Source organism: Taudactylus pleione, unplaced genomic scaffold, assembly GCF_031769625.1.
Source record: "Taudactylus pleione unplaced genomic scaffold, aTauple2 ptg000012l, whole genome shotgun sequence".
Taxonomy (NCBI): domain Eukaryota; kingdom Metazoa; phylum Chordata; class Amphibia; order Anura; family Myobatrachidae; genus Taudactylus; species Taudactylus pleione.
The window spans coordinates 3753914-3780054 of NW_028284415.1; the positions used below are offsets into that span (position 1 = coordinate 3753914).

At 47.6% G+C, this 26141-nt stretch overlaps 1 protein-coding gene across 1 annotated transcript in view; it reads left to right on the plus strand.

Moving 5' to 3' along the window:
• The window catches only part of GNA13 (G protein subunit alpha 13), a 55666-nt gene that overhangs the window by 8039 nt on the left and 21486 nt on the right, over positions 1-26141 (plus strand). The window contains exon 2 of the mRNA XM_088468009.1: positions 8498-8724. Within this exon, the coding sequence (XP_088324135.1) occupies positions 8498-8724 (227 nt within the window). The remainder of the gene's footprint in view (positions 1-8497; positions 8725-26141) is intronic.

A 26141-nucleotide genomic window follows, 5' to 3' on the forward strand; every position in this document is an offset into this window, starting at 1 on the left:
ACCGCGAGCAGTGTTTGGCTCGCGGCCAGTGCCAAACAACCGCCGCTGCTTCTTTGCTTCCGGGTGCCGAGTTCCGCTTAGCTTGTGCCTGGAGCCCAGCTTCTCCCTCTACCACTCTACTGCCAATGCTGGTGAAAGGGACCAGGCTGTCCCTTCACCAGGTACCTGCCGTGGCTACTTACCTGGCGCTGGGAACAAACACACTGTCCCAGCGCAGGTCACGGTTGTGTTCTGCAGCTGTGCCGATGCTGGGATCAGACACTTGATCCCAGCACGGCTTTCCACAGCAGCAGCCAATGAGAGTCTGCCTCTCTCATTGGCTGCTATAACAAACAGCGTTGTTTGTTATACGCTGTGCTGCAGCCAGCTCTCAGGGATTGGCCACAGCACAAGCTTAGTGGAAACTGGTAACCTGGGTCTTCTGACCCTGGACTCGTTTACAGCATGGTGATTAGGTGGTATTTGGAGGCTGTCTGTGACATCTGTCACTGGGGATGGAGAGATTACAGCCTCCCTGTATGGTTCGGACCGTTTCGGTATTTACCCCATCCGCACTTCATATGGGGAGGCTGTAATCTCTCCCTGCCCGTCTCCCTGGTGACAGCTGTAACATCACACAGCCTCCCAAAAGAACACCCCGCCGGTCCGCTCCGGTCTGACGTTCAGAAGAGAGCTGGAGTTTTTGGTGCTTGGTAATAACATAATTGCTAAGCCCTGGCATTGCACCAGTGTGCAGTGTAAATGGCGCCGACTCGGGAATGGGGTAATTCCCGGGTTTGCCCCTGCTTGGGAACAGTGTTCCAAATCCCAGGTCAGACCTGGGATTTTGGTGGAAAAGAGGGTATCATTCTCTTACAAGGATTCCTTTTTTTTTTTTTTTCTTATGTAGTGTACCATTTATAACTTGTCAGTGTTACTGCTCTTCATGAAGGGGTTTTAGTCTGTTAATAATCTTCATTGAGCTCGATTCAATTTAACGCAAGTTGAATAGTGCCGGGAATGACCTCCCGGAGCTATTCAATTCAGCGAACGCTGCTAAGCCCTACTAAGGATTTCTTCTCGCATCCCTCCTGGGATGTTCACTGTAGATATTTTTTTTAGGACAGGGGTGCAAAACACAGGAGGACACATCTGTGCACACCAAAGCAGAGCTGTAACTACATTTTGGTGCCCTAGAGAGCATTGGTTCCCCCATCCATAATTGAAGCAGGAAGAGTAAACAAAAAAAAAAAACAGGTGAGCTCCTGCTGAGATCTGGTGACCACACAATATTACCCCCAAATCAAACTTTGACACAAAGTAGTGGCCCTTGGTCACGTTGCACTGCACGTTACACTTTAAGGTCAGCACATAACTGCCTCTTATCACAGTTCTTCCCCTTTGAAGAATATAACTGTCACTCACAGTAATATGCACACCCTTCAATTATCAGATACTACATCATATTGGGACAGACAGAATTTAGAAATAACATAAACGCTTGCTCTGGGGGGTGAGATACTTGAAATGTTGTGGGTGACTAGCACCGAAGATGCACTTATCGTGGATTTCTGCTCGCACCCTCCTAAGTTGCGAGCAGAAAACTGCATAAAGTAGGGTTTAGGGGCTGGGTGCGTATGCTGTAAGTGCAGTGCACCTGGCACTTAGCCCGGGAGAAGCTGCTTTACACGGCTAATCCTGTGCATTCTAGCTTCCAGCGCAGGGCTGGGTGCAGAAACAATTGATTTGGCTCCCGCCCACTTTATACGATAACTAATTCTGTCTAATTAAATCGTCCCCAAATTTATAGGAGTTTCGAAGAACTTCAGTTACATAAAGCTACAATTATCTCTGATCTCAGATTGTTTTAGTAATTAGTTTACACACATCTCATTGTATTGAATATGTCGCCCATACATTTCTGGACTTTCTTTACATTTTGTTAAAACAAACTGGAATTTTCTATATTAGAAGCTCTTCATTTTCTGTCTGTGCCAAATTAGATAATTGAAAGGATGGTGCATAATTAGAATAATCAACATTTAAAAATCTACCCCATATTTGAAAACTTATCCATTTGTTTGGGGGCAGATTAAAATAAGTTTTATTTTTATTTTTTCAACCATCAATTTTTTGCAGAAAGTCTGGATGGGGAAAGAGGGGGAGTGGATACAGAAATTATAAAAAGGGTATGGGAGCATGGCAGAGTGAACAGTAGTGGAGTCAACGTATGGCACATATACTTTGTTGGTGTTCCCGCTAGGCTGTCCCATTCCCGATTTTAAAGGGGCAAAATGTGCCCTTCCCTTTTAGCGGTGCCCTTTGCCTTCCCCATCTGCCGGCTGCGGGTGGGAAAAGTTGCGGTGATCGATCTCTCTCTGTTGGTTAAAGCCCAACGCCTAGTGGGGAGCGGAGCTTAGTTCTGGAGCCCTGCTCCTTCCTTCCAGCAGCCCCAGCTCTTCTAGAGGACCCAGCACATGGGCGAGGTCCTTAGCTGTATCCATGAAGGGAATTTCAAAAGCTATGACTTTCCCGTAATACTACAGGATCTACTCTTTAGGTCTCAAAAAAGAGACTGTGTTACCCTCAGTCCTCCAATTGGAGGACTGAGGAAGAGGATATGCCAGATTTAGAAGATGGTGAATATGCTCCAAATTTGCCTAAGGAACTCCAAGAGGAGTCTGAACCGGTATCCGAGGGGATAGAGGCTTTAATTTCTGCAATCCGATAGGTATTGCAAATACAAGAGGACACAGGTCCTGCTAGATTGTCTTTCTTTCTAAAGAAACAAAGACAGACTATTGCTTTTCCGGTCTCGGAAGAACTAGATTCTCTTCTAACGTCAGCCTGGGAACATCCGGATAAAAAATTTCAGATGTCCCGCCGATTATCTTTGTATCCTTTTCTGGCAGATAGCCATGAAAGTCTCACAAGATTTTCTGTTATCTAAAAAGACTACACTACCAGTTCCTGGGGCCACGTCTTTGAAAGACACATCTGACAGGAGATTGGAAAACACTCAAGTCCATTTACACAGCTGCAGGGGTGACTCTGCGTCCTGCGATCGTAAGCTGCTGGACTAACAAAGCTATTGAGCTTTGGGCAAAACAATTGGTTAACGGAATGAGACCAGCTACCGGTGGAAGACCTTATTCCGTGCGCAGAACATTTAGGTGAAGCTGCAGCTTACCTTGGAGAAGCGTCCAAAGACTTTTGCAATATAGCCTCCAGAACTTCAGCTCTGGCAATTTCAGCTTGAAGAGTGCTGTGACTTAAACATTGGCAAGCGGACGCAGAATCAAAGAGCTGTGGGAGCACTTCCATTCACGGGAAGTGTAGTAGTATTTGGAACGGAACTAGATAAGTGGATTTACCTCCTGTAGCCTGAGAAATCCACTTCTCTTCCTTCTGCGGCTCCTCCTCCTAGAAGATATTACTCTGGACCCTCGTTTTGGTCCTTTCGTGCCCCGGGCGTTCACGTGGTCGCTTCAGAGGAGGACAGTCACCGCTCCGTGGTTCCAGTGGTCGGGGCAGAGCCGCAGCAACTTCAACCTCTGCTCTACAGGAGGTTAAGTCCACTACCAAGCCCAATGCATGACGGGCTTCCCTCTCACCTGGGGGACACCAGATGAGAGCACGTCTTCGGAATAGTATGGATGAAACTTGTACGGATGCTTGGGTCCAGGATCTCATCATTCAGGGATACAAGATCGACTTTCAGTTCAACCTCCACCTTGATTTTTTTTTACCACATGTTTACCAGTTTCCAATGACAGGAGTGTTCTACAAGAAGCAATAGACAAGCTTCAATCCATGAGAGTGGTGGACCCAGTTCCTGGACATCAGACTGGAAAGGGTTTTTACTCCAGTCTCTTCATGGATGGCTCTGTCAGACCTATTCTGAACTTGAAGGATCTCAATCCATATCTAAAAGATATTCAAGTTCAAGGTGGAGTGCCTTCAATCGGTGATTGCGGGATTGGAGGAAGGTGAATTCATGGTATCTCTAGATATCATGGACGCTTATATTCACATCTCTCTCTGGCCACCTCACCAGGCGTTTCAGGGATTCGCAGTTTTGAATTCACATATCCAGTTTCAGGCCTTACCCTTTGTCTTATCAGCCCCCAGGATATTCACAAAGGTCATGGCTGTGATGAGTCTCCTTGGAAAACAAGGGATCATTATTATCCCTTACCTGGACGTTCTGCTGCTGAAGGCACATTCCAGGGACAAATTACTGCAGGCCATCACAGTGACACACAACCTTCTCATTCGTCATGGATGGATCCTGAATTTCCCCGTCTCATCTGCAACCGACGCAGAGGTTACAATTTCTGGGAATGATCATGGATACATTGTCTCAACGTGTGTTCCTCCCTCAGGAAAAGGTAACTTCCATTCAGGAGATGGTGTGGACAGTCCTTCGATGTCGTCAGGTTTCGGTGCATGTGTGCATCCGACTCCTGGGGAAGATTCCTTACGGTCGTTTTCACTCCAGGACTTTTCAGCTACTTCCCCTCACAGTGGACAGGATCCCATTTTTTTCCTTCACCATCGGGTAAGGTTAAGTCTCAGAGCTCTGCTATCTCTACTCTGGTGGTTGAGTTCGGTTCACCTAATAGAGTGAAAGATTCGGAGTGTAGGATTGGACTCTTCACAGACACGAGTCTGAGAGGCTGGAGGGCTGTGAATCAAGAACATCGCTTCCACGGCCGCTGGACATCACAGGAAGCAGGTCTGCCGATAAACATGTTGGAACTAAGGGCAGTCTTCTACGCTATCCAGACAGCAGATCACCTGTTGCGGGGCCGAGCAGTCAGGGTCCAGTCGGACAACGCCATAACAGTGGCATACATAAACAGACAAGGCGGCACCAGAAGTCAAGCGGCTATGAAGGAAGTAAGCCGGATTCTAGTCTGGTCGGAAAAGGCTGCTTGGGTAATTTCAGCAATCTTCATTCCGGGCGTCAATAATTGCCGGCAGGACGTGCATCCAGGGGAATGGGCACTACAGCCTCAAGTTTTCACCAGCTGGTTCGACGGTGGGGTCTTCCGCAGGCGACCCCATGGCATCCAGACAAAATCATCAACTGCCTCTCTACTGCTCTCGGACGAGAGACCTGCAGGCGCTGGCAGTAGACGCACTGTCTGCTCCGTGGCAGTTCCAATTTGTCTATCTCTTCCCTCCGTTCCCTCTTTTCCCTTGAATCCTACAACGCATTAAGAGGGAAAAGGCCAAGGTTCTATTGATATCTCCGGATTGGCCTCGCAGAGCTTGGTATTCCAACGTTCAACTTTGCTGATCGTCGATCCGTGGCCCCTATCACTGAGAGAAGATCTTACTTCAGGGTCCTTTAGTCTATGCAGCCTTAAAGCGGCTACGTTTGGCGGCGTTGCTGTTGAAAGGGGCATCTTAAGATGTAAAGGGAACCCATCCAGGGTAATCCCTACTATGCTCAGAGCCTGAAAGAAAGTTACTTCAAAACCTTACCACTGAATTTGGTAGGCTTGTGTTTCATGGTGTGAACATAGAGGATCTCCGCCTACAGAATTCAACCTAGCCAGATTTCTGCCTTTTCTGCAAGCTGGTCTCTCAGCAGGTCTACGTTTGGGTTTGGGTTCTCTGAAAGTTCATATTTTAGCTCACTGTTTTCTTCCAAAAGAAATTGGCCTTGATATCGGATGTGCAGACTTTTCTGCAAGGTGTGCTTAGGTTACAGCCAACCTTTGTTCCTCCTGCAGCTCCATGGGACTTGGATCTAATACTTTCCTTCTCAGTCCTTCCTGTTCGAACCTTTGGTATCTGTGGAGTTAAAATACCTTTTGTGGAAGGTTACACTACACTTCTTCTTGCACTGGCATCAGCCAGGAGGTTGTCAGAACCCTGTCGTCTATCCTGTCATCCATACTTGGTTTTTCATGAGGATAGAGCGGAACTCTGCACTAGAATGGATTTTCTGCCTAAGGTGGTTTCGGCTTTGCACGTTGACCAACCTATTGTGGTACTGGTTATTCCACAGGATTCACCTTTGTCAAAATCGTTAGATGTTAGTGCTCTTCGGATATATGTGGAGAGGACTGCAGCCATACGTAAAACGGACACTGTTTTGTATGATGCTGCTCGTCTTGGTTGGCCGGCTTCCAAACAGTCGCTGGATTCGCCTGACCATCAGACAGGCATATATGACCTCATTTAGAGAGCCTACACCTTCCATTACTGCACATTCCACTCGCTCAACGGGTGCCTCGTGGGCGGCTGCTCGCGGGGTTTCCATGGAATCTCTTTGCCGTGCGGCCACTTGGTCGGTGCGGCATACCTTTGTTCATTTCTACAGTTTTGACACGTTCGCGGCCACTGCAGCGCAGTTTGGCCGGTCTGTTCTGCAGACTTTCGGGGCTATACCGCCCGTGATGGGAAGTCTGGGACGTCCCCACTGTCTCGAAGCCTCCAGTGTCCCCTATGGATGAAGGAGAAAACAGGATTTTGGGACTTAGCGATAAATCTTTCTCTGATTCCATAGGGGACACTGGACGCCCACCCTACGCTGTTCCTTCCTGCCACGCTTGTGGTCGGTTTTACGTTATGACTGTTGGGAGACCTGTTTGCCATCTCTTGTTGTATTTCTGTTTTTTCAACCTTTTGAAATGTTCTTTGTACTTTCGCCGCCTCCTCTTAGTCTTTTTTTTCTCTGCTCTCCTCTAGCACCATTTCCTTAAGGTGCCTATACACGGTAAGATTTTTTTTACCCGATATGGACAGTTTTAACAAGGTTGTACAGACCAATCTTTTGAAAATAGGTGTTTTTTGTGTCTTCTGCGACCCCCCGATGCACGTCCCCGTCGTCCTTTAGTTGGATCACAGATCAGATGGTTTTGCAGAGAGATCTACGATCTTTTGAGTACAATGTGATACACTTCCCCATATAGAGGGCGAGGAGATAGACACACTTAAAAAAAGAAAAAATGCAAAGTGCCAGTTCCACTCAGCATAGTCTATACCCCACTGTCTTGAAGCCTCCAGTGTCCCCTATGGAATTGGAGAAAGGGATTTATCAGTAAGTACCAAAATCCTGTTTTTAGCTTTATGGCAATTGATTTAATATTGTTTGTGCTACCATACCCCTATAATGATCCTCTTGAAAGTAAGCTATGTGGTCATCTTATGAACAACCTTACATACTGCTTCATGTGGTCTATAATCAACATTAACTCCATAGCTCACCCATGGGCCGTGGCCAGCTGTCGCCTGCATGTTTTTTAACTTAAGCGATTATATCTTCAATATCTTTCATTTAATATCCTGTTTTGATATTTTATTAGCTGTTTTACTGGGCACACTGGTCAGTTAGTGCACCTCAAAACTGGCTACACAACTAGGCGACATCCGCTGACCCAGGGATCCACAAAGTGTTCGATTGCTAAGCCAATACATACTAAACAATGTGCCGTTCAATGTGTCTGTGCGGACATCACATCTGGCATTTTAATTTGCCGGCTCAGTTGACATGTCAGTCACTGGTGGTCCCTGCAGCAAGTGTGCAGGCGGTCGGCTGGTCACCTGTACACACATCCAGATGTGCCGCTGTTTTTGCAAGATATACCTGTCTCAGTTGTGATGCAGGATAGATGCAATGTTTGTAAACGTCGTTCAGACATATTGTGGCTGTCAGTGCTGGGCTACCGATGGAGCAATTCACTTGTTGCTCCATCCGGGAGCAACTAGCTGCCGGCACAGGCATTTGAGCTTGCCCCCTCTTGAGGAGGCGAGCAGAAATGTGTGAGGTGTCTGTAGTTTGGGCATCCTAACTAGGACTTTAGATGGGTTTAGCTGCTATAAGCGGCTAAACACTGTCTAAATGGGTGCAACAAACGCAATAAATGAATGGGTGCCCAAAACAACTAAATTGCTATATTGGGTGCCCCTCTAATTATCATGGCGCCGAAAACAATAGAAGTGCCCTCTAGGAGTGTTGACTGGGATAGGTCATATTCAGACTGATCCAGAGGCCTATGAGTAATTCCTTGCATGAGACACTATGGTGAGCTGTACGTGCTGCAGAGAAGGAAGGCCAGAGAAAAACACTGGCGTCCAAAGGGTTAATGACAGAGCCGCCCCCACTCTTTTAATCAGGTCTGAGTGTTTACAAGAGAGCAGCAACCAAATACCGACTACAAGCTGAGAATGTTTCCTGTCTTAAGTAAGATCTTAAAAATAGTATGTGGTAGAGCAAAAGACATTATGCTCGTTCCGTTGCTGCCCACTTCTCTGTATAGTCCAGCCAGTGTCATTGCTCCGGTATCAAGTACACGGTGGTCAGTTTTCAGGCTAGAGAGCAGGTGTATGACTGATATTTCGGCAGCCGCAAAAACTGAGTTATATAAAATCTGTATCAGTCACAAAATGCATTCATATTTTTGTACACATGGAGTTTTTCATGGATGCGTGTTTCCTATGCACACAATACTTTGTCCGTGTTCTGCAGTCAAATTATTGGAACCTTTGTATTGTTTTACAGGTATCAGGGTGCTTGTGGACGCCCGTGAAAAATTACATATTCCCTGGGGAGACTCCTCAAACCAGAAGCATGGTGAAGTAATGATGGCATTTGACACACGCTCAGTAATGGTGGCTCAGGGAATGGTGGAAACCCACATCTTCCTCATGCACTTGGCATCAATAAAGTCATTATGGGCAGACAGCGGTATCCAGCACGCATATGACCGCCGACGAGAATTTCAGCTGGTAAGAGGCTTTTTACTGTCTTCCTGATTAAAACTGTGTGTTTGCATTTCCCTTCTAGCATGTGACCTGGGTTATACTCCAACCTACAGAAAAGTGGGTAAGTCTGTAGAGCTTGCTCTCAGTAAATGCTTGTGCAGCTGATGCTGGGCAGTGCATACCATGCCAATTGGAAGGTAGTGTATATCTAAATGTGTTTAGTAGGGTGGTAAATTCAGTATGCTTCCTCTGTATAATACCAGCTTACAACATAGGCCATGACTCTTAATTGAATAGTACATGTTAAATAATTTTTTTGCGATGATTGAAGAAACTGTGTACTATAAAGTAGGGATCACTATTTTTGGGCTGGATTATGTTAGTATATAGAGCCGGTTTGCTCCTTGTTTGCTATATTTTATAGTGGGGTAGTACAAACAGTGAGTTCTCTGTTGTGAAGTGTGTGGCTGAAGCTATTGGACATTCTTTTAGAATGCTTTGTAAACAAAGTCTGTAACGGAGTACTTTAGCTGGGTACAGTCTGATAGGTATATGGCCCGATCCATTGAACAGTCGATATATCTATAATGCATCACCAGGTGTGTACAGCGGATATGTCTGTGTATGACGACGTTCAGACATCCGATCTCCAGTGCATCTGGAGATCGGATGTTCAGACATCCGATCTCCAGTCGATCGCCCGTACATGCTGCAAGGTCTGGTGGTGGTTGACACTTTAACTGGGAGGACATTTAAATGTTGAGCTGTAAAGCCCAGCACATTCGGGCAGATGATTGGTAAGTGTGTATACACTTGCCAATCTTTGGGTTCAGCAGACCCGTTGACCTAGTGTGTACTGTAATAACAGACAAAACTGTGCAGCTTTTTTCATTATCTTTTATTTATCTTGTTCAACAAGCTTCCATAACACCATACAAATTTGATAAAACATACAAAAAATTTATGTGTGTATTAATTTACTCAATTTTATCAGTCCACATTATTACATGAATACGAAGCACAAGTTACAATTATGTAGAGGGGACCATGAAAGATGGCCCTGCTCACTAGAGCTTACATTCTAGAGAGATTTGGGGCTGTCTGGCCTTTCATCTCCCAGTTAAAATTCCAATTTGTGTTGACTCCATGCAGGATACACAATGTACAATCCGCTTGGTAGTAATGTCATGGGAGAGATTATATATATTTGCAATCCATTATGGCAGATGTCATTTTCTGCCACAATCATTTCACGTAGTGATGATACTGTAGGCTGCCTTCCCCAACCTGCTGCATTTGGGCACGACAAGTGAAATAACCACGGCACTCGCGCCCAAACGGAGCAACAATTGAATAGCTGTGTCGAGATGTAGGTCTCATATGGACCGATTATATTAATTGTGATGTCGCGGCTGCGCACATGTTGGTAATGCCAACATCGCAAGTTTTCCCTTCTACTTCTATTGGGTGCAAGGATAAATTTGCGATGCCAGCCAATGTGATGTACCGTTCAGGATCGGCACATCGCATCCATGGCGTTGAACACAGCTGGAATAGATTTCCTCAAACAAGCAGCCTGCTTTGTTTCAAACTGCATCTGGAGTCTTGTAAGAAACGTCCATACTTTAAGAAATATAGTATAATGGAAGCCATGTTGTATATACAAGTACTCTGCCTGCAGCCTTTCTAAATATCTAACTTCTCTGGCCGCTAAGCTTAAATTTTACAGTAGGCGGTAGATTGGTACCTACATATGTGATAATGGATGTGCTCTACTGTCTGGAAATGCTCAGTGTTTGTCTCCATAATAGCTTTCAAGTGTGTAAACAATATTAGTACCAGAACCATTTACTTGAGTCTGCTGTCTTTCTCCTTTTCCTCTGTTAGGCTAGTGAGGGAATGAAGTTTCGGCATCTGGATATATCAGCCCCCGGAAACTCAGTTTATCTTGCCTGCTATGTCAGACATAAGGGGGCCGATTCAATGGTTAGCAACGGTTACTGTCCCAAATGGGCGCCCAACGGAACAATTCAATTATTGTTTAGTTTGGGTTGCAAACAGCCACTGTTTGCATTTGTGCCCGCCCCCTCCTGAGGAGGTGAGCAGAAATGTGCAAAAAGTCTGGTTTGCGTTTGGGCGCCCTAAGCAAGACTGGAGGAACCCGCAACACAGCATGGTTGCTCCAACGTTTCAATGTTAATGCATTGTCAGCCTAGATGATGGCCTCCTGATGAAGTCTGAGTGATGAAATGCATAGGGGCACGGCCTGGCACCGTAGGGCTTGATGTGGAACTATCCCATGCTGTGCTAGCCAGACATGCTAATTTTATCTGTGGAAACTGCGGTATGCATTTTATGACCCATCGTTCACTGATTGCACTCCAAGGGCGGAATTCAATTGATTCCTGTCCCCATCGCGCCCGACGGAGCTATTCAATTCTTGCTGTTGTCAGGCACAATCAGCTGCCAGCACTACATTTCAGCTCGCAGCCCCTGGGGGGGTGAGAGCTGAAATGTGCGAAAAGTGACATGTTTTGGTGCCCAAACATCACTTTTCGCGATCGCGCCCAGCACTTTGGTCGGGTTTAGCTGCTTTACGCGGCTAAACCCAACCACTTTGGGCGCGATCAGCACGAAAATCTGGAACAATTGCATAGCGGCCTGCGAACTCCTGTCACTTTAGACGGGAGATGCGGGCCGCGAAAACAATTGAATTCCGCCCCAAGCACACAAAATAATTAATTTAAATAAAAAATAATAAAAAAAATTATATACACACTTTTTTTTTTTTTTTCCCCCTCATTATTTTGATTCAATCCATGACTCTCACACATCTGGTATGTGACATTATTTAAAAAAGAAAAATACCAAAATCATACAAACTCAGCACTCACCTACTTATATTCCAAACTGTAATATATTTAAATTCAGGGAATGTCTGTTCCAAAATATTGCAAACATTTGTCAAGCTGGCCAACCATGTCTCTGTCTCCCCTTCTGGTCAGTCCCTACACTGATACTTAAAAATATGACCATTGCTCTGCCGTTTTTTGGCTCCAGTTATCACACAGATTTTAGATACAAGTTCTGTTTCCATGGTTTCAGGTACAAAGTCAGGTAAAAGGACAGATTAGTTGAGTAAAAACATAGTCCCTGAGAGGCATCTGTCCGGGCTAATCTCGAGAACCACTGGACGGATTTTGATGCAGTTTTCACTGTTCTATAGAGCATTTGTCGAGGGAAGGTTCAGGTGTATGAAACATTAAATGTATGACAAAAGGGAGCAGAGCAGTGACTATTTTGGTAAAGCAAGTCAATGAAAAACTGACGTCCGAGGACTTTCTTGGCTTACACTGCCTAAACAGTTTTTAAAGATGTATATCATGGACTTTATTTTTTACCATGTAGAGATTGATATGTGTTATCACGTTTCTTTAGAAAAATTTATGTAAGCCCGGTTTACTATGGAGGTGCTGGGCTTCCCCAAAGCTCTTCATTAATGTGAATGGATGCTGTGCGCAATGCGTGCGGTGGCAGAACGACAGCGGCCAGGTTTGTTTAGCAGGGCGCCGCTAAAAAGGGCAGGGGCGCATTTTGCCCTGCTAAAACAGCCGAGCTTGAACACTGTTAATCACTGTTTCTAAAATGTCAAAATGTTAACTCTGTAACCATGTTCCTAGCTTTGCCCTTTTGTTTGTCTAGTGTAGAGGTTCTCCAGCTCCACCATTACAGTCCAGGTTTTAAGGATATCCATACTTGAGCATAGGTGACTTGATTAGCACCTCTGTCAATTTGATTTAACCATCTGGGCTTTAGCATGGATTTTTCTAAAACCTGGACACTAATGGTGGAGTTGGGGAACCACTGACCTAGTACAAAATATCAAAGTTCTTAATCTTATTACAAGGCTTTCCATAGCTTCTTACACACTAGCCGATCAATTGTTCGGCCATTATATCTGCTACCCATCGGCCAGTGTGTAAAGACGATATATCTGAACGATGTCGTTCAGGGATAACGCATTAGCTGTGTTGCACAGTCGATGGACAGATATATTCTGCCAGCTAATAGACTTGCTCCCTCCGGGACTATTAAGCATCATGCTGATTTGAATCGAGCCTATTGACTGGCCAGAGCTGTATGGAGTATTCCAATGGCAGTGCTGGTTGGTAGTGGAGTGAGGACTAAAAGCAGTTTTGGCTAATCACCCTATTGGCCCTTTCACTGCCAATTACCTTTGATTTAGGTCAGTCTATCATTTTTATAGCATTTACATAAATGTTGCATCAATACAGCCATGGCCAAAAGTTTTGAGAATGTAAAGTATTGGTTTTCACGAAGTTGTCTGCTTCTGTGTTTAGACCTTTTTGTCAGATGCTAGAAGTGTCAAAGGCTTTTATTGACAATTACATTAAGTTTATGTAAAGAGTCAATATTAGCAGTGTTGACCATTCTTTTTGAAAACCTCTGCAATTCGCCCTTGCATGCTGTCAATCAACTTCTGGGCCACATACTGACTGATGGCCGCCCATTCTTGCCTAATCAATTCTTGGAGTTTGTCAGAATTTGTGGGTTTTTGTTTCGCCACCCGCGTCTTGAGGATTGACCACAAGTTCTCAATGGGATTCAGGTCTGGGGAGTTTCCTGGCCATGGACCCAAAATTTTTATGTTTGTTCCCCGAGCCACTTAGTTATCACTTTTGTCTTATGGCAATGTCCTCCATCATGCTGGAAAAGGCATAGTTTAGTCACCAAACTGTTCTTGGATGGTTGGGAGAATTTGCTCTTGGAGGATGTTTTGGTACCATTCTTCATGGTTGTGTTCTTAGGCAAAATTGTGAGTGAGCCCACTCCCTTAGCTGAGCCTGAGAAGTAACCCCACACATGAATGGTCTCAGGATTCTTTACTGTTGGCATGACACAGGACTGATGCTAGCACTCACCTTTCCTTTGCTGGACAGGTGTTTTTCCAGATGTCCCAAACAATCTGAAAAGGGGATTAATCAGAGAAAAATAACTTTACCCCAGTCCTCAGCAGTCTAATCCCTGTACCTTTTTGATTGATTTTAGGGGCAATATCCTTGCCTGTGAAGCCCTTTTTGTGCAAAGCAATGATGACTGCACGTGTTTCCTTGCAGGTAACCATTGTTAACAGAGGAAGAACAATAATTTCAAGCTCCCCCTACTTTTAAAGCTTCCATTATGTTCTAACTCAGGGGTCTTCAAACTTGGCCCTCCAGCTGCTGTGGAAATACACATCCCAGCATGCACTGCCACCTTTTTGATATAACAGCATGCTAAAACTATGTGCAGTGCATGCTGGGATGTGTAGTTCCACAGCATCTGGAGGGCCAAGTTTGAAGACCCCTGTTTAACTCAATCAGCATGACCGAGTGATCTCCAGCCTTGTCCTCGTCAACGCTCACCTGTGTTAACGAGAGAATCACCTACATGTCAGCTGGTCCTTTTTGTGGCATGGCTGAAATGCAGTGGAAATGTTGTTTTTAGGATTAAGTTCATTATCATGGCAAAGAGGGACTTTGCAGTTAATTGCAATTCATCTGATCACTCTTCATGACATTCTGGAGTGTATGCAAATTGCCATCATAAAAACTGAAGCAGCAGACTTTGTGAAAACAAATACTTGTCATTGTCAACTTTTGGCCATGGCTCTACATACTTTAAAAATGAGTAGTTCTTCTATCTACTGCAAATACTTAAAATTTTTCTGGTATGTAGTTAGGATACCGGCGGGCGCTATCCCGCCCGCCGATATCCCGACATGTGATTAAAGATAGGCGTCAAAATCCTGACTCCTATCATTAGCCCCACGAAGGTAAGCCAGGTTTCTACTTCAGGGTCCATAGGGGGTCCACAGGGTTGACCTTGGGTATAGCTGGATCTGGATCCACGGGCACCACGCAGTTAAAGCTTTGCTGCTCCCAGGATGCACTTGGGTCCGTCCTCCTCTATACCCCGCCCCGGCCACAGGCACCTCAGTTTTAGTTGGTGCCCGGCCGGAGTCGGGTCACCCTGTCGCAGTGGGGCTGCAGGAGCAGCCCCTAAGCTTTATTTTAAAAGAGAAATTTTTTATTTTTTTCTTCTTTTTTTACACTTTTAGAGCGGCAGCATCAGACTGTCCTTTAGGACGTCCACGCTGCCGCTCCTTCTCCCCGCTGGCGCCGCGACGCCAGTACAGCTCTGGGGATCGCGGCGGGACCCCAGAGCCTGTACTAGCCGGGCTCTGGGGACTCCCTTGACTGCTGCCGGACGCGACGGGGATCAGGTAAGCCGCGGGTCGCTAGCGGCGGCGGCGGGCTCCCCCTCAATTGAGGAATACCCCGCGTGTCCGCTAGACCACCAGGGTATCAGGCTGGTAGCGGGACCGGCAACCCGGGGGTTAATTGCTAGCCAGGGGAGGCAGCCTTCCCTGTCTAGCGGCTCCTCCCCTCAGCTCAGCGCGCCTTTCAACAAGCAGTCTGGCGTCGCTGAGCTGCTCTTATCTCTCGGCCACTCCTCCTCTGAGGTCTCCGGCGGCCATCTTTACTGGCACATCGCAGACTCCCAGGCGGTATCAAGTGGACCGGTCCCCCTGTGTACCTCTCCCCTGCTAAAGGACAGTGTACACAGCGCTATAGCCCTCCCAGACACTGAATCTGGGCGGTTGATTGTAGCGGAAGGTGCAGTGAGTATAACTTTTCTGCATTGTATGTGACTATTGCTAGTGCTGCCTGTCTGTGACTTATTCTCCTTACTGTCAGCTTATAACTATCCCTTTCCTTCTCCTACGGCCCGGCAGGTGTGTGGGGGAAGGGCGTTTTTCTGAGACCCTCACATATATAAAACACATATTTGTGGGGTCAGTCACATACTGTTGTGTGCTACACAGTACCATATCTGGGCTGTTGTGTCGCATACTGGTGAGTGCGCGGGTGTTAAAACCGTAATTCCTCTGGTGATACCTATTTCTTGTGTATTTACGGTATCATGTCGGATGAGGAGACTGAGCGCTCTGTGGCTCCTGTGCTATTTTCCTGCAGACGCTGTGCTGCTGGAGTTGATGGGGAGGACTTATCTCAGGATGGTCTGTGCGGGCGGTGCCAGCTGGTACCGGGCCCCTCCAACCCCCCTGTATCACAGGACCCTCCTTGGGCGATGTTTTCACAGGTGCTGGCGTCTATTGCGGACCGGTTATCTGTCCCATCAGCGGTCCCTTCTAGGGCGTTACCGCAGCCCACCATCCCCCATTCCCCGAGGGTTCCACAAATGTTGCGGTCTTCCCCCGGGGCCCAGACTGTGGGTCCTTACTCGGGACTGCCTGTGTATGTGCAGTCTTCCCCAGGGACGTGTCAGTCTGTAGTGCCTTTGCAGAGTGTTGCTCCGACGGCTCCTCCGCCTTGGGTGGATGTTCTATCCAGCTCCGTACAGAGTCTGGCGGCTTCATCCTCGGCGTTTCAGTCTATGTTGCAAGGTGATGTGCCACCAAGGGTGTCTAAACGTCCGGTTGTGAGTTCACTAGCTGCGCAGTTGTCGGACTCGGAAGTGTCCTCAGATGATGGAGAAATCCATGAGGACTCTGACTCTGATGTCATGGGGCAGGAGGTGGAAGCTAAGTCCTCCATTAATGTTCCAGCCTTAGTTAGGGCGGTGCGGGCTATCCTACATGTTGAGGATGATGCGCCGGCTCCTAGGTCGAAGTTTCCTAATTTTAAAAAGGCCAAGGTGACCTCAACTGTGTTCCCCCTGTTTGATCAATTATCGGATCATATGGCGGCGGCCTGGCAATTACCTAGTAAGAGGTTCCATCCACAGAAGAGGTTGGCGGCGAACTATCCTTTTCCTGAAGCTCATTGCAGGAAATGGGAAACTCCGCCGGCGGTGGATTCCCACGTTACCCGCTTGATCAAAAGCGCGACGTTGCCATTGCCGTCTATCTCCTCTTTGAAGGATCCCACGGACAGGAAGGTGGAGACTTGTTTAAAGTCCATTTATTCTCTTTCCGGGGCGGTGGCTCGCCCGTCCATGGCTATCTCCTGGGTGGCTAAAGCCATTGAGGCATGGGCCAATGCCTTGGAGGATACCTTTCCTGATGAGGCTCCGGATATCCAGAGAGCGTTAGTGGGACAGATGCGGGATGCAGCTTCCTATATTGGGGAAGCGTCTTTGGATGCCAGCCTGCTCACTTCTAGGGTGTCGGCTGCAGCGGTATCTGCTCGGCGCTCCCTGTGGCTGAGGTCCTGGAGGGCTGATGCAGATTCAAAAAAGGGTCTGGAGGCCTTGCCTTTTAATGGTGATTTACTATTTGGTCCGGATTTGGACAGAATAGTGGATACTTTGGCTAAGTCCAAGTCGGCTTTTCTCCCTTCGGCCTCTGCGCCGGCTAAAGTGAGGAGCTCTGCCTTTCGGTCCTTTCGGGTTCAGGGTAAGGCCAAGGGCCAGTCCTTCCCGAGACATTCGGCGACCAAGGCCGCACCCAAGCCCAAGAAGCAGGCATGGAGTGCTCGGCGCCCTTCTTCCAAGCAGGAGGATAAGCCTGCTGCCTGATGGGACGGGCCTCTCTCTGGGGGACCCCAGAGTGGGAGGCCGACTTCTCCAATTCGCCCAGTGTTGGCACAATACCACCACGGATGCCTGGGTTCGAGAAGTAGTCTCTCAGGGGTACGCCCTGTCTTTTCGGTTCAGGCCGCCCCACCAGTTTTTCTGTACGAGTCCTTCTCTGGACAAGACCAAAGCTGGTCAGATTCAGGTAGCTATAGAATCCTTGCTACAAGCAGGGGTCATTGTTCCCGTTCCGCAGTCTCAGCGCGGGACGGGGTACTATTCTACTCTGTTTCTGGTACAGAAACCCAATGGTTCTCATCGCCCTATCCTGAATTTGAAGTCTCTGAACAGATACCTCAGAGTTCCCAGGTTCAGGATGGAAACGTTACGTTCCATCATTCTGGCGATGGAACCCGGGGATTATATGGTCTCCCTCGATATCCAGGACGCCTATCTCCATGTGCCCATAGCACCGGCACATCAGCGGTATCTGAGGTTTGTTATCCTGAACCATCACTACCAATTTCGGGCGTTGCCTTTTGGCCTTTCCACGGCTCCGAGGGTGTTCACCAAGGTGATGGCGGTTATGGCTGCCCACCTTCGGGGTCAGGGTCTACGTCTGTTGCCGTACCTGGACGATCTTCTGCTGCTGGCGAGCTCCCCGGAGGTGCTTCTTCGACATCTCCACCTGACCATTGCTTGTCTTCAAGCACACGGGTGGTTGATAAACTGGAAGAAGTCCTCCCTGATTCCATCACAGCGGATGGTTCATTTGGGAGCCCTGCTGGATTCTCGTCAGCAGCGGATTTTCCTGACTCCAGAGAAGGTCTCCTCCCTGCAGCTGCGGATACACAATTGCCTGAGCAGTTGCCGCCTGTCGGTCCATTCAGCTATGAGAGTTCTGGGGTCCATGGTGTCGACATTCGACATGGTGGAATTTGCCCAGTTCCATTCCCGGCCCCTGCAGGGGCTGATTCTATCGGAATGGAACGGGTTACCTCACCGGATCCGCTCTCAGATGCTGGTGTTGTCCGCGGAGGTTCGTCAGTCTTTGGCTTGGTGGCTTCAGACGGTGCATCTGGTCGAGGGGCGCCCCTTTTGGATCCCGGACTGGGTCCTGCTCACGACGGATGCCAGTCTTCGGGGTTGGGGGGCAGTGACCGGCTCATTATCGCTTCAGGGTCGTTGGTCCGCGGAAGAAGCACTTCTCCCCATCAACATCCTGGAACTGCGGGCTGTGTACAGGGCCCTGCAGTCGTCCGGCCCCGCTCTTCACGGAAGGGCGGTTCAGGTGCAGTCCGACAACGCCACCACGGTGGCGTACATCAACCACCAAGGGGGAACTCGCAGTCGGGCAGCAATGTCGGAGGTGTCTCGCATTCTTGCTTGGGCGGAGTGTCACGTTCCAGCGATCTCGGCAGTCTTCATTCCTGGAGTCCTCAATTGGGAGGCGGACTTCCTCAGCCGTCACGATGTGCATCCCGGGGAATGGTCGCTTCACCCAGAGGTGTTTCAGCTACTCGTGGACAGGTGGGGGCTGCCGGAGCTGGACTTGATGGCCTCCCGTCACAATCACAAGTTGCCCGTTTACGGGTCAAGGACAAGAGACGCAGGCGCCTGTCTGGTAGACGCTCTGTCGGTGAAATGGACGTTTCACCTGGCGTATCTGTTTCCTCCGATATCCTTACTTCCTCGGGTTCTGCGGAAATTCAAGCAGGACGGCGGCACGCTCGTGCTGGTGGCTTCGGCGTGGCCCAGACGTCCTTGGTACTCCGATCTGAGGTGCCTCTCCATCGACGCTCCGTACCTTCTTCCTCAGCGTCGGGACCTGTTGTCTCAGGGGCCCTGCCTTTACCCGGATCTGGGTCGGCTGTCTTTGACGGCGTGGCTCTTGAGACAGCCGTCTTGAGGTCTAGGGGTTTCTCCAGTTCAATGATTGGTACCATGCTTAGGGCACGCAAGCCTGCCTCCGCGCGGATTTACCACAGGGTGTGGCGCACTTAATTTCAATGGTGTGAATCCAGAAACTATGATCCGCAGGTGTTCCGGGTTTCCAGAATCTTGGAATTTCTTCAATCGGGTTTGGACCTCGGCTTACGCCTGGCCTCTCTGAAGGTTCATGTGTCTGCTTTGTCCGTGTGGTTTCAGCGACGGATTGCTACACTGCCAGATGTTTACACCTTTTTCCAAGGTGTTCTCAGGATCCAGCCTCCCTTCGTGCCTCCGGTGGCTCCGTGGGACTTGACGGTGGTACTGAGGGTCTTGCAGGGTCCTCCTTTTGAGCCGCTTGAGTCGGTGGAGCTCAAGTGGCTGACGTTTAAGACCATTTTTCTCCTGGCAATTGCTTCGGCCAGGAGGGTTTCAGAATTGGGGGCGCTTTCCTGTCGCCCTCCTTTTCTGATTTTTCACCAGGACAGGGCAGTGCTCCGCACGCGTCCTGAGTTTTTGCCCAAAGTGGTTTCAAAGTTCCACATTAATCAGGAACTTGTTGTGCCAGCTTTTCAGTCACCTGATCTTTCGGCTGGTGAGGCTTCCTTGGATGTGGTCCGGGCACTTAGAATTTATGTGGACCGGACTGCTTCGGTTAGGAAGTCGGATTCTTTGTTTGTCCTCTTCGGTTTTCACAAGAGGGGTTGGCCTGCCAACAAGCAAACGTTAGCCCGTTGGCTTCGTTCAGTTATTTGTGAGGCTTATGCGCAGGAGGGTTTACCTGTGCCAGCCTCTGTTAAGGTCCATTCCACTCGTTCTGTGGGTCCCTCTTGGGCTGCTAGACGTGGCGCCTCCGCTGTTCAGCTGTGTAAGGCGGCTACTTGGTCTTCAATTCAGACGTTTTTGAGGTTTTATGCGTTTGACACCTTCGCCTCTCAGGATGCATCCTTTGGGCGCCGGGTACTCCTTTCAGCACAGGAGCGTCCCCGCCCTTAGTTGAACTGCTTTGGGACATCCCCAAGGTCAACCCTGTGGACCCCCTATGGACCCTGAAGTAGAAAACAAGAGATATGGTAAGAACTTACCTTTGTTATCTCTGTTTCTACGAAGTCCATAGGGTCCACAGGGCGCCCGCCCTGACGCACCTGGCTTCAAATGGGCTGTGTGGCTGGTCACCGGTTTTCCGTCTCCCATTTCTGTGAGTATGGTTTCTTGTGTGATCCAGTCTTCCTTCTCTCTGTTTAGTCTCCTCCTCCGGCCTTAGCTGCTTACCAACTGAGGTGCCTGTGGCCGGGGCGGGGTATAGAGGAGGACGGACCCAAGTGCATCCTGGGAGCAGCAAAGCTTTAACTGCGTGGTGCCCGTGGATCCAGATCCAGCTATACCCCAAGGTCAACCCTGTGGACCCTATGGACTTCGTAGAAACAGAGATAACAAAGGTAAGTTCTTACCATATCTCTTGTTGTCTTGGCGTGTATGTGCCGGGGGGAGGCTTAGCGTTGGGGAGTCCCGAGGGGACTTAGGGTTAGGCACCTTCCCCGGGAGGGTAACTGTACGGAAAGTGGGCGTTATTGTTAGGCACCACTAGGGGGGGTTAAGGTTAGGCACTAAGGGGGGAGGTTAGGGTTAGACACCTCTATGGAAGGGGGAGGGGTTGGACTACTCACCTGATTCCGACCTGTCTGGCTGCTGCTGTCTGTACTTGATCCAGTGGCTAAAGAGCCGCTGGCATTACGGACCGATTCCATTTCTTCTACCTGCAAAATGTATCCTATTCATGTAAAAAAAAATTATGCAAAGTAAGCTGAGATTTTAAGCTTGCTTTGTTTAACCTGCCCTTTTATACTTGTTTCTATTAGCTTGGTTGTTTTTAAATAATAATAAAAAAAAAATCTGATGCCTTATTTTAATACAAAACCGGGAAAAATGCTAAAGTCTCTTCCATGTTGCGCTAAAATCCCTGTCAGAGTATAGGGTCATTGCTGTATCTATACCCTAGATCAGGGGTCTTCAAACTTGGCCCTCCAGCTGCTGTGGAACTACACATCCCAGCATGCACTGCCACCTTTTTGATATAACAGCATGCTAAAACTATCTGCAGTGCATGCTGGGATTTGTAGTTCCACAGCATCTGGAGGGCCAAGTTTGAAGACCCCTGCCCTAGATGGAGGTGTTTTGACACCAGTGATGGGCATGTAATACATGTGCATGGTTGTGCTGTAATTTTGGTTAGACCTGATTATGTCTGTTCTAGATTTTTAGTTTGTAAGAGCTTGGCTAGTAGCGAGGGATTTATAATCCTGAGTCATGGTGGTTTAAAATAGTTACTGCGTCTTGATAGTGATATTTACAGCACGGTTTCTGTGTTGTACCCTCATTCTACCTTATCCATTGTGCCTTGTGTAGTGTAAATATTTGTGTTTGACATACATCAGTCTGTTTGTCATTGAGGCAACAGCACGTTTATTGGTTCCTATATCAGTCTTGGCATTGTACAAAATCCAACCTTTGTGATACTGTCATTACACTACACATCAGAGCCCACATGCCAATTGTCAGGCTTGAGAATGGGAATGTTTTGAAAACCACACCCACAAAATCTACTGTACCATTACATATGAATAAGAAAAATAACTCATGCCCTCACTGTTAGCTGCTATGCTTTTGGAGAAAATTACACGTTGCCTATCATAATAAATGGAAAATATAGAGGATAATATTTTTTTTTTATTGGCGCACTAATTGCTTGAAAATCATGAGTTGTGTTATCTACTCCTTCAGCCCCTCTCTTCATTAAAAGTACCAATATCTCTGAAATGGGGGAGGGAGTATTCAGTTGTTGCTCTATTCAATTGTTTGCCACGGGCACTCATTACTTGTCACGCATGTTGCATCTAAATGCACAAGGTTTAGCCGCCTAAAGAGGCTAAACCCATGCAAACTACTGGGCACACTGCCCGAGTTTTAGACTGATTTCTGCTTGCTCCCTCGAGGATGCGAGCATTAATAAGCATCCATACTTGCTCCCTTCGAATACACAATTGAGTTTGCCCCCATAGATGTTATCACAAATCAGAATTAATTAGTGACACTGTTGTATAACCCAAATGTACAGTGTTGCAAATAACTCAGATGGGTATTGAATCATAGTGATGTCTGAGGAGGAATAACACTCACTCGCATAATATACATAAGTGTGGTATTTATATACAAGTTCCCATGAGGAGAAAGTGTATATACTCATACTGTCTTACAACTTAATGAATAACATGTAAGCTCCTAAGAGCTAAATCAATTAGGGGTGATTGTGTTCATATTAGCAGCTTCTAAATCACATATTTTAATACGACACTAAGGGGTTGCAAACTAAAATGGGTGATTTTAAGGTGCTGTTACTGGTGCTAAAATGCTTTCCCCTAATTGAAATGACACCCAATTATAGGAATGGGTGAACTTTGTAAAGACCCCCTTCATGTGTCAAAATGCATTGTTTTTATAGTGGATGAATGAGGTTTCCACAGTGCAGGGTTGTGCTCTTGTGATCACCAAATATTACTTTTTCAGGGGTTGTTACATTTGAAAAAAGGGATTCCTCTTTCAAACTAGTGCCAAGTTGGGGACACAGAACACTTAACATTTTTATAAGTCAGGATGTAGGAGATAATTAATTTCTGCAGTGTTTTGCCTGGAAAAATGCATTGCTTAATAAGATCTATGTATCCCTGGCATAATGACATCATGGTGCCCCGCCCATTTGTCCCAATCCTCTTTAGCAGTGAATGGGTTAAATAAGTTGTTTGACCATCACGTAGCAAAATTGCTAAAATAAGTACCTCTGTCTTTAAAGTGCTGTGTAGTAGTTCTGATTTCTCCATTGGAAGGGGCTAGGAATGAGGTTTATAGTGCAGTCCGGATGGTAGATTGCAGAAACGTCAGCTGCTTGGAGACAGGAAGCTGGTCTCTTGCATAATCTGAAGACACATCTCCAATACTCACTGACTGCCTCTATGCTTGGAAACTCAGAATGAAGAGGAGCTGATTTATAGTATGTGGATGTAGTTGGCAAAGGGCTCTGTGAATGCCTAGTACTCCAAAAGTTGGGTGATCACTGTTCCATAATGGGCTCATACGTTTTTCTGGTTCAGGGTAACAGGAAACGCTTCATACAGATGTGTCGTCCTCTAAATCTAGCCTCAATACGCCATGTGGCCCAAAACGCCTGGTGCGGGTGAGCTGCCAGGTCCTGTGCATATATGCTGGAGCAGGGTGTCTTTCTTACGAAAATGCAGTAATTGCAATGTGACACACCAGGAGAAGACTGTGCTGATTAATTTGATATGTGACACTTGTACATCTGTGTGAGATGGAGTCTGTATATGAAGCACAACGGAACTTGGCATGAAAAAAAACCGTGGCCGCTGCATAACAGCATTTGGTGTACAGATTCAGACTGTCGCACACAGATATACAAGCGTCACATATCAAATTAATCAGTGCAGGCTCCACGTGCATCCTAGTTGCATCACCTTGCAATTGAGATGCATTTTTGGGTGAAAGACACCCCAGGCTAGTAGTCACACGGGGCCTGGCGCAGCAAAAAGGGCTGACTCTCTTGGCATGACTGCAGAAATTATGTAGGAGGACACATCTGTAGCCATAAAGATCCCAGCAGACTTCTATATGGAAGTTATTTCTCTCAAGAAAGAAGAAATAGCATAGAATCTCCCATTAAATCATTGGGGCGATTCAAATGTTTCTCCTTCATCCACTAGGGGACACTAGAGTCTCAGTACAATGGGGTATAGGAGTGGGTTAACCGGGAGCTGGCACCTTAAAAAAAAAAAAAAAACTAACAGTAGCTAGCTGCTCCCCCTCTATACCTCCCCCCCAGATCAGTCTAAAAAAGTGTGCCCTGGGAGCTGGACGTGTGCCTTCTTAGGGCTTTATTTAACATTTTAAAAAATCTCCAATCAGCAGGAGGACAGACAGGCAGCCCACTGCCCCTGCCTGTCTGCACCGATGGAGCTGCCGGGGACACCTCACCGCTGCTCCACGCGGTTTGCGCTGAGGTCTCCTGCTACAGAGACCTCAGTCTCTGGGAAGCCCAGAGATGCGCTGCTTGCAGTGCTCGTTGCGGGCTTCCACAGCACATGCCCGCCGCCGGCAGCATAGGCAGGGTTAAGGTAAGTATTTCCTGGCTCCCTGATTAGCAGAGGAGCCAGGACATATAATAGGCGGGCATTCCACAGTGCGTTCCGCTCGCACTGATGGCGCCATAGTGGGGTGGGGGGGGGGGGGGGGGGTTGGAACCTAAGTTTTTCTTCTGCTCCTGCCTCCCGTCAGCCTCAGCACTTCTAAAGAACGCTGGGGGGCCATTTTAGAAGCACTACTGACGTGGAAAAAGCAGGCTGTGTCTTGGAGTCAGGCTAGTACTCGGTGTATCAGCACTTGCTATTTATTGTATACAGCACTGTTCACTTAGCGCTGTAGGGATCATTGCTTATCTCCCTCTATGCCCCTTTCAGTCAAGCCTAGGTGTGATTGTAATTACTACTGTCGTTTTTTTTTTTTTTTTTCTTTGTGTGTGAACAGTACACTACAGAATGTCTACCAAGGGGTCTAAGGCTGCCCAAAAATCTTTTTCCTGCAAGACTTGTGGGGAGAAATTCACACAGGGACAGCCCAATGCTTCCTTACTGTGTGATAAATGCATGTCTCAGCCTCAGGACACTGTACATGAGATTCAGCCTATGTGGTCTGATCATTTAGCATCAGTTATATCAACCCTGTCATCCGAGTTGGAAGCAGCTCGCAAGGACAGGGAGAGGCTTAAACAGACAGCAGCTGAACCAGATTGGGCTCGATCTCTAGCCAGATCTGTAGAGGGACTTACAAGAGCAATGTCCCAGGCACCCCCTGCATCTTCTCAGGTCCTTAGTAAGAGATTGATTCATAACCCCTTACATTGGGATGAATCAGAGGAAGAGGAGCTTCACGACACGGAGGAAGGTGAAGTGCAAGAGGAGGAGATTCACATTCCTGAGAAATCTGAACCTGCATCACAGGGCATAGATGCTTTAATTACTGTGGTACGCCAGGTGTTACATGTGCAAGATGTAGAGGTATAGAGGTAACTGTGAAACTATCTAAGAGGTTAAAACAGTCTGTTACTTTTCCAGCATCGGAAGAGCTGGATGATATTCTTTCAACCGCATGGAAACACCCAGATAAGAAATTTAAAATGTCCAAGAAATATTTATCTTTTTACCCCTTTCCGCAGGACAGTAGGAGATTATGTGAAACTCCTCCTGCTGTAGACCCATCAGTAGCCCGTCTTTCTAAGAAGACTGTGCTTCTGGTGCCTGGCACTGTTTCTTTAAAGGAGACCTCTGACAGAAAGCTGGAACAAACATTAATATCCTTATACACAGTAGCAGGAGTTTTGATTCGTCCAGCTCTCGTCAGCTGCTGGGTGAACAAGGCCATTGAGACCTGGGCTATGCAATTGGCGGAGGGGGTTAGGTCCGGAACACAACCTGACGACCTAATTCAGTTAGCTGAACAGATTGTAGAATCAGCTGCATTCCTGGGGGAAGGGTCTAAGGACATATGTAGTCTATCCGCCAGATCCTCAGCATTAGCGGTATCAGCTAGAAGGGCTCTTTGGTTGCGTCAGTGGCAGGCAGACGCAGAGTCTAAGAGAGCGGTAGAGGCCCTCCCTTTTACTGGGGAGGTTCTTTTCGCCTCGGAATTAAATAAGTGGATCTCACAAGCTACAGGTGGGAAATCCACTTGCCTACCATCTGCTACACCTCCTCCTACTAGAAGACCCTCAGCAGGTCCGTCCTTTCGTGCCCCAGGGAGATTTAGAGGGCGTTCCAGAGGAGCCCCGGCTTTCTTCAGGGGTGCCAGAGGTCGGTGTAGAGCATCGGCTTCAGCTGCCTCCAGCTCACAGCAGGATAAAGCAGCTG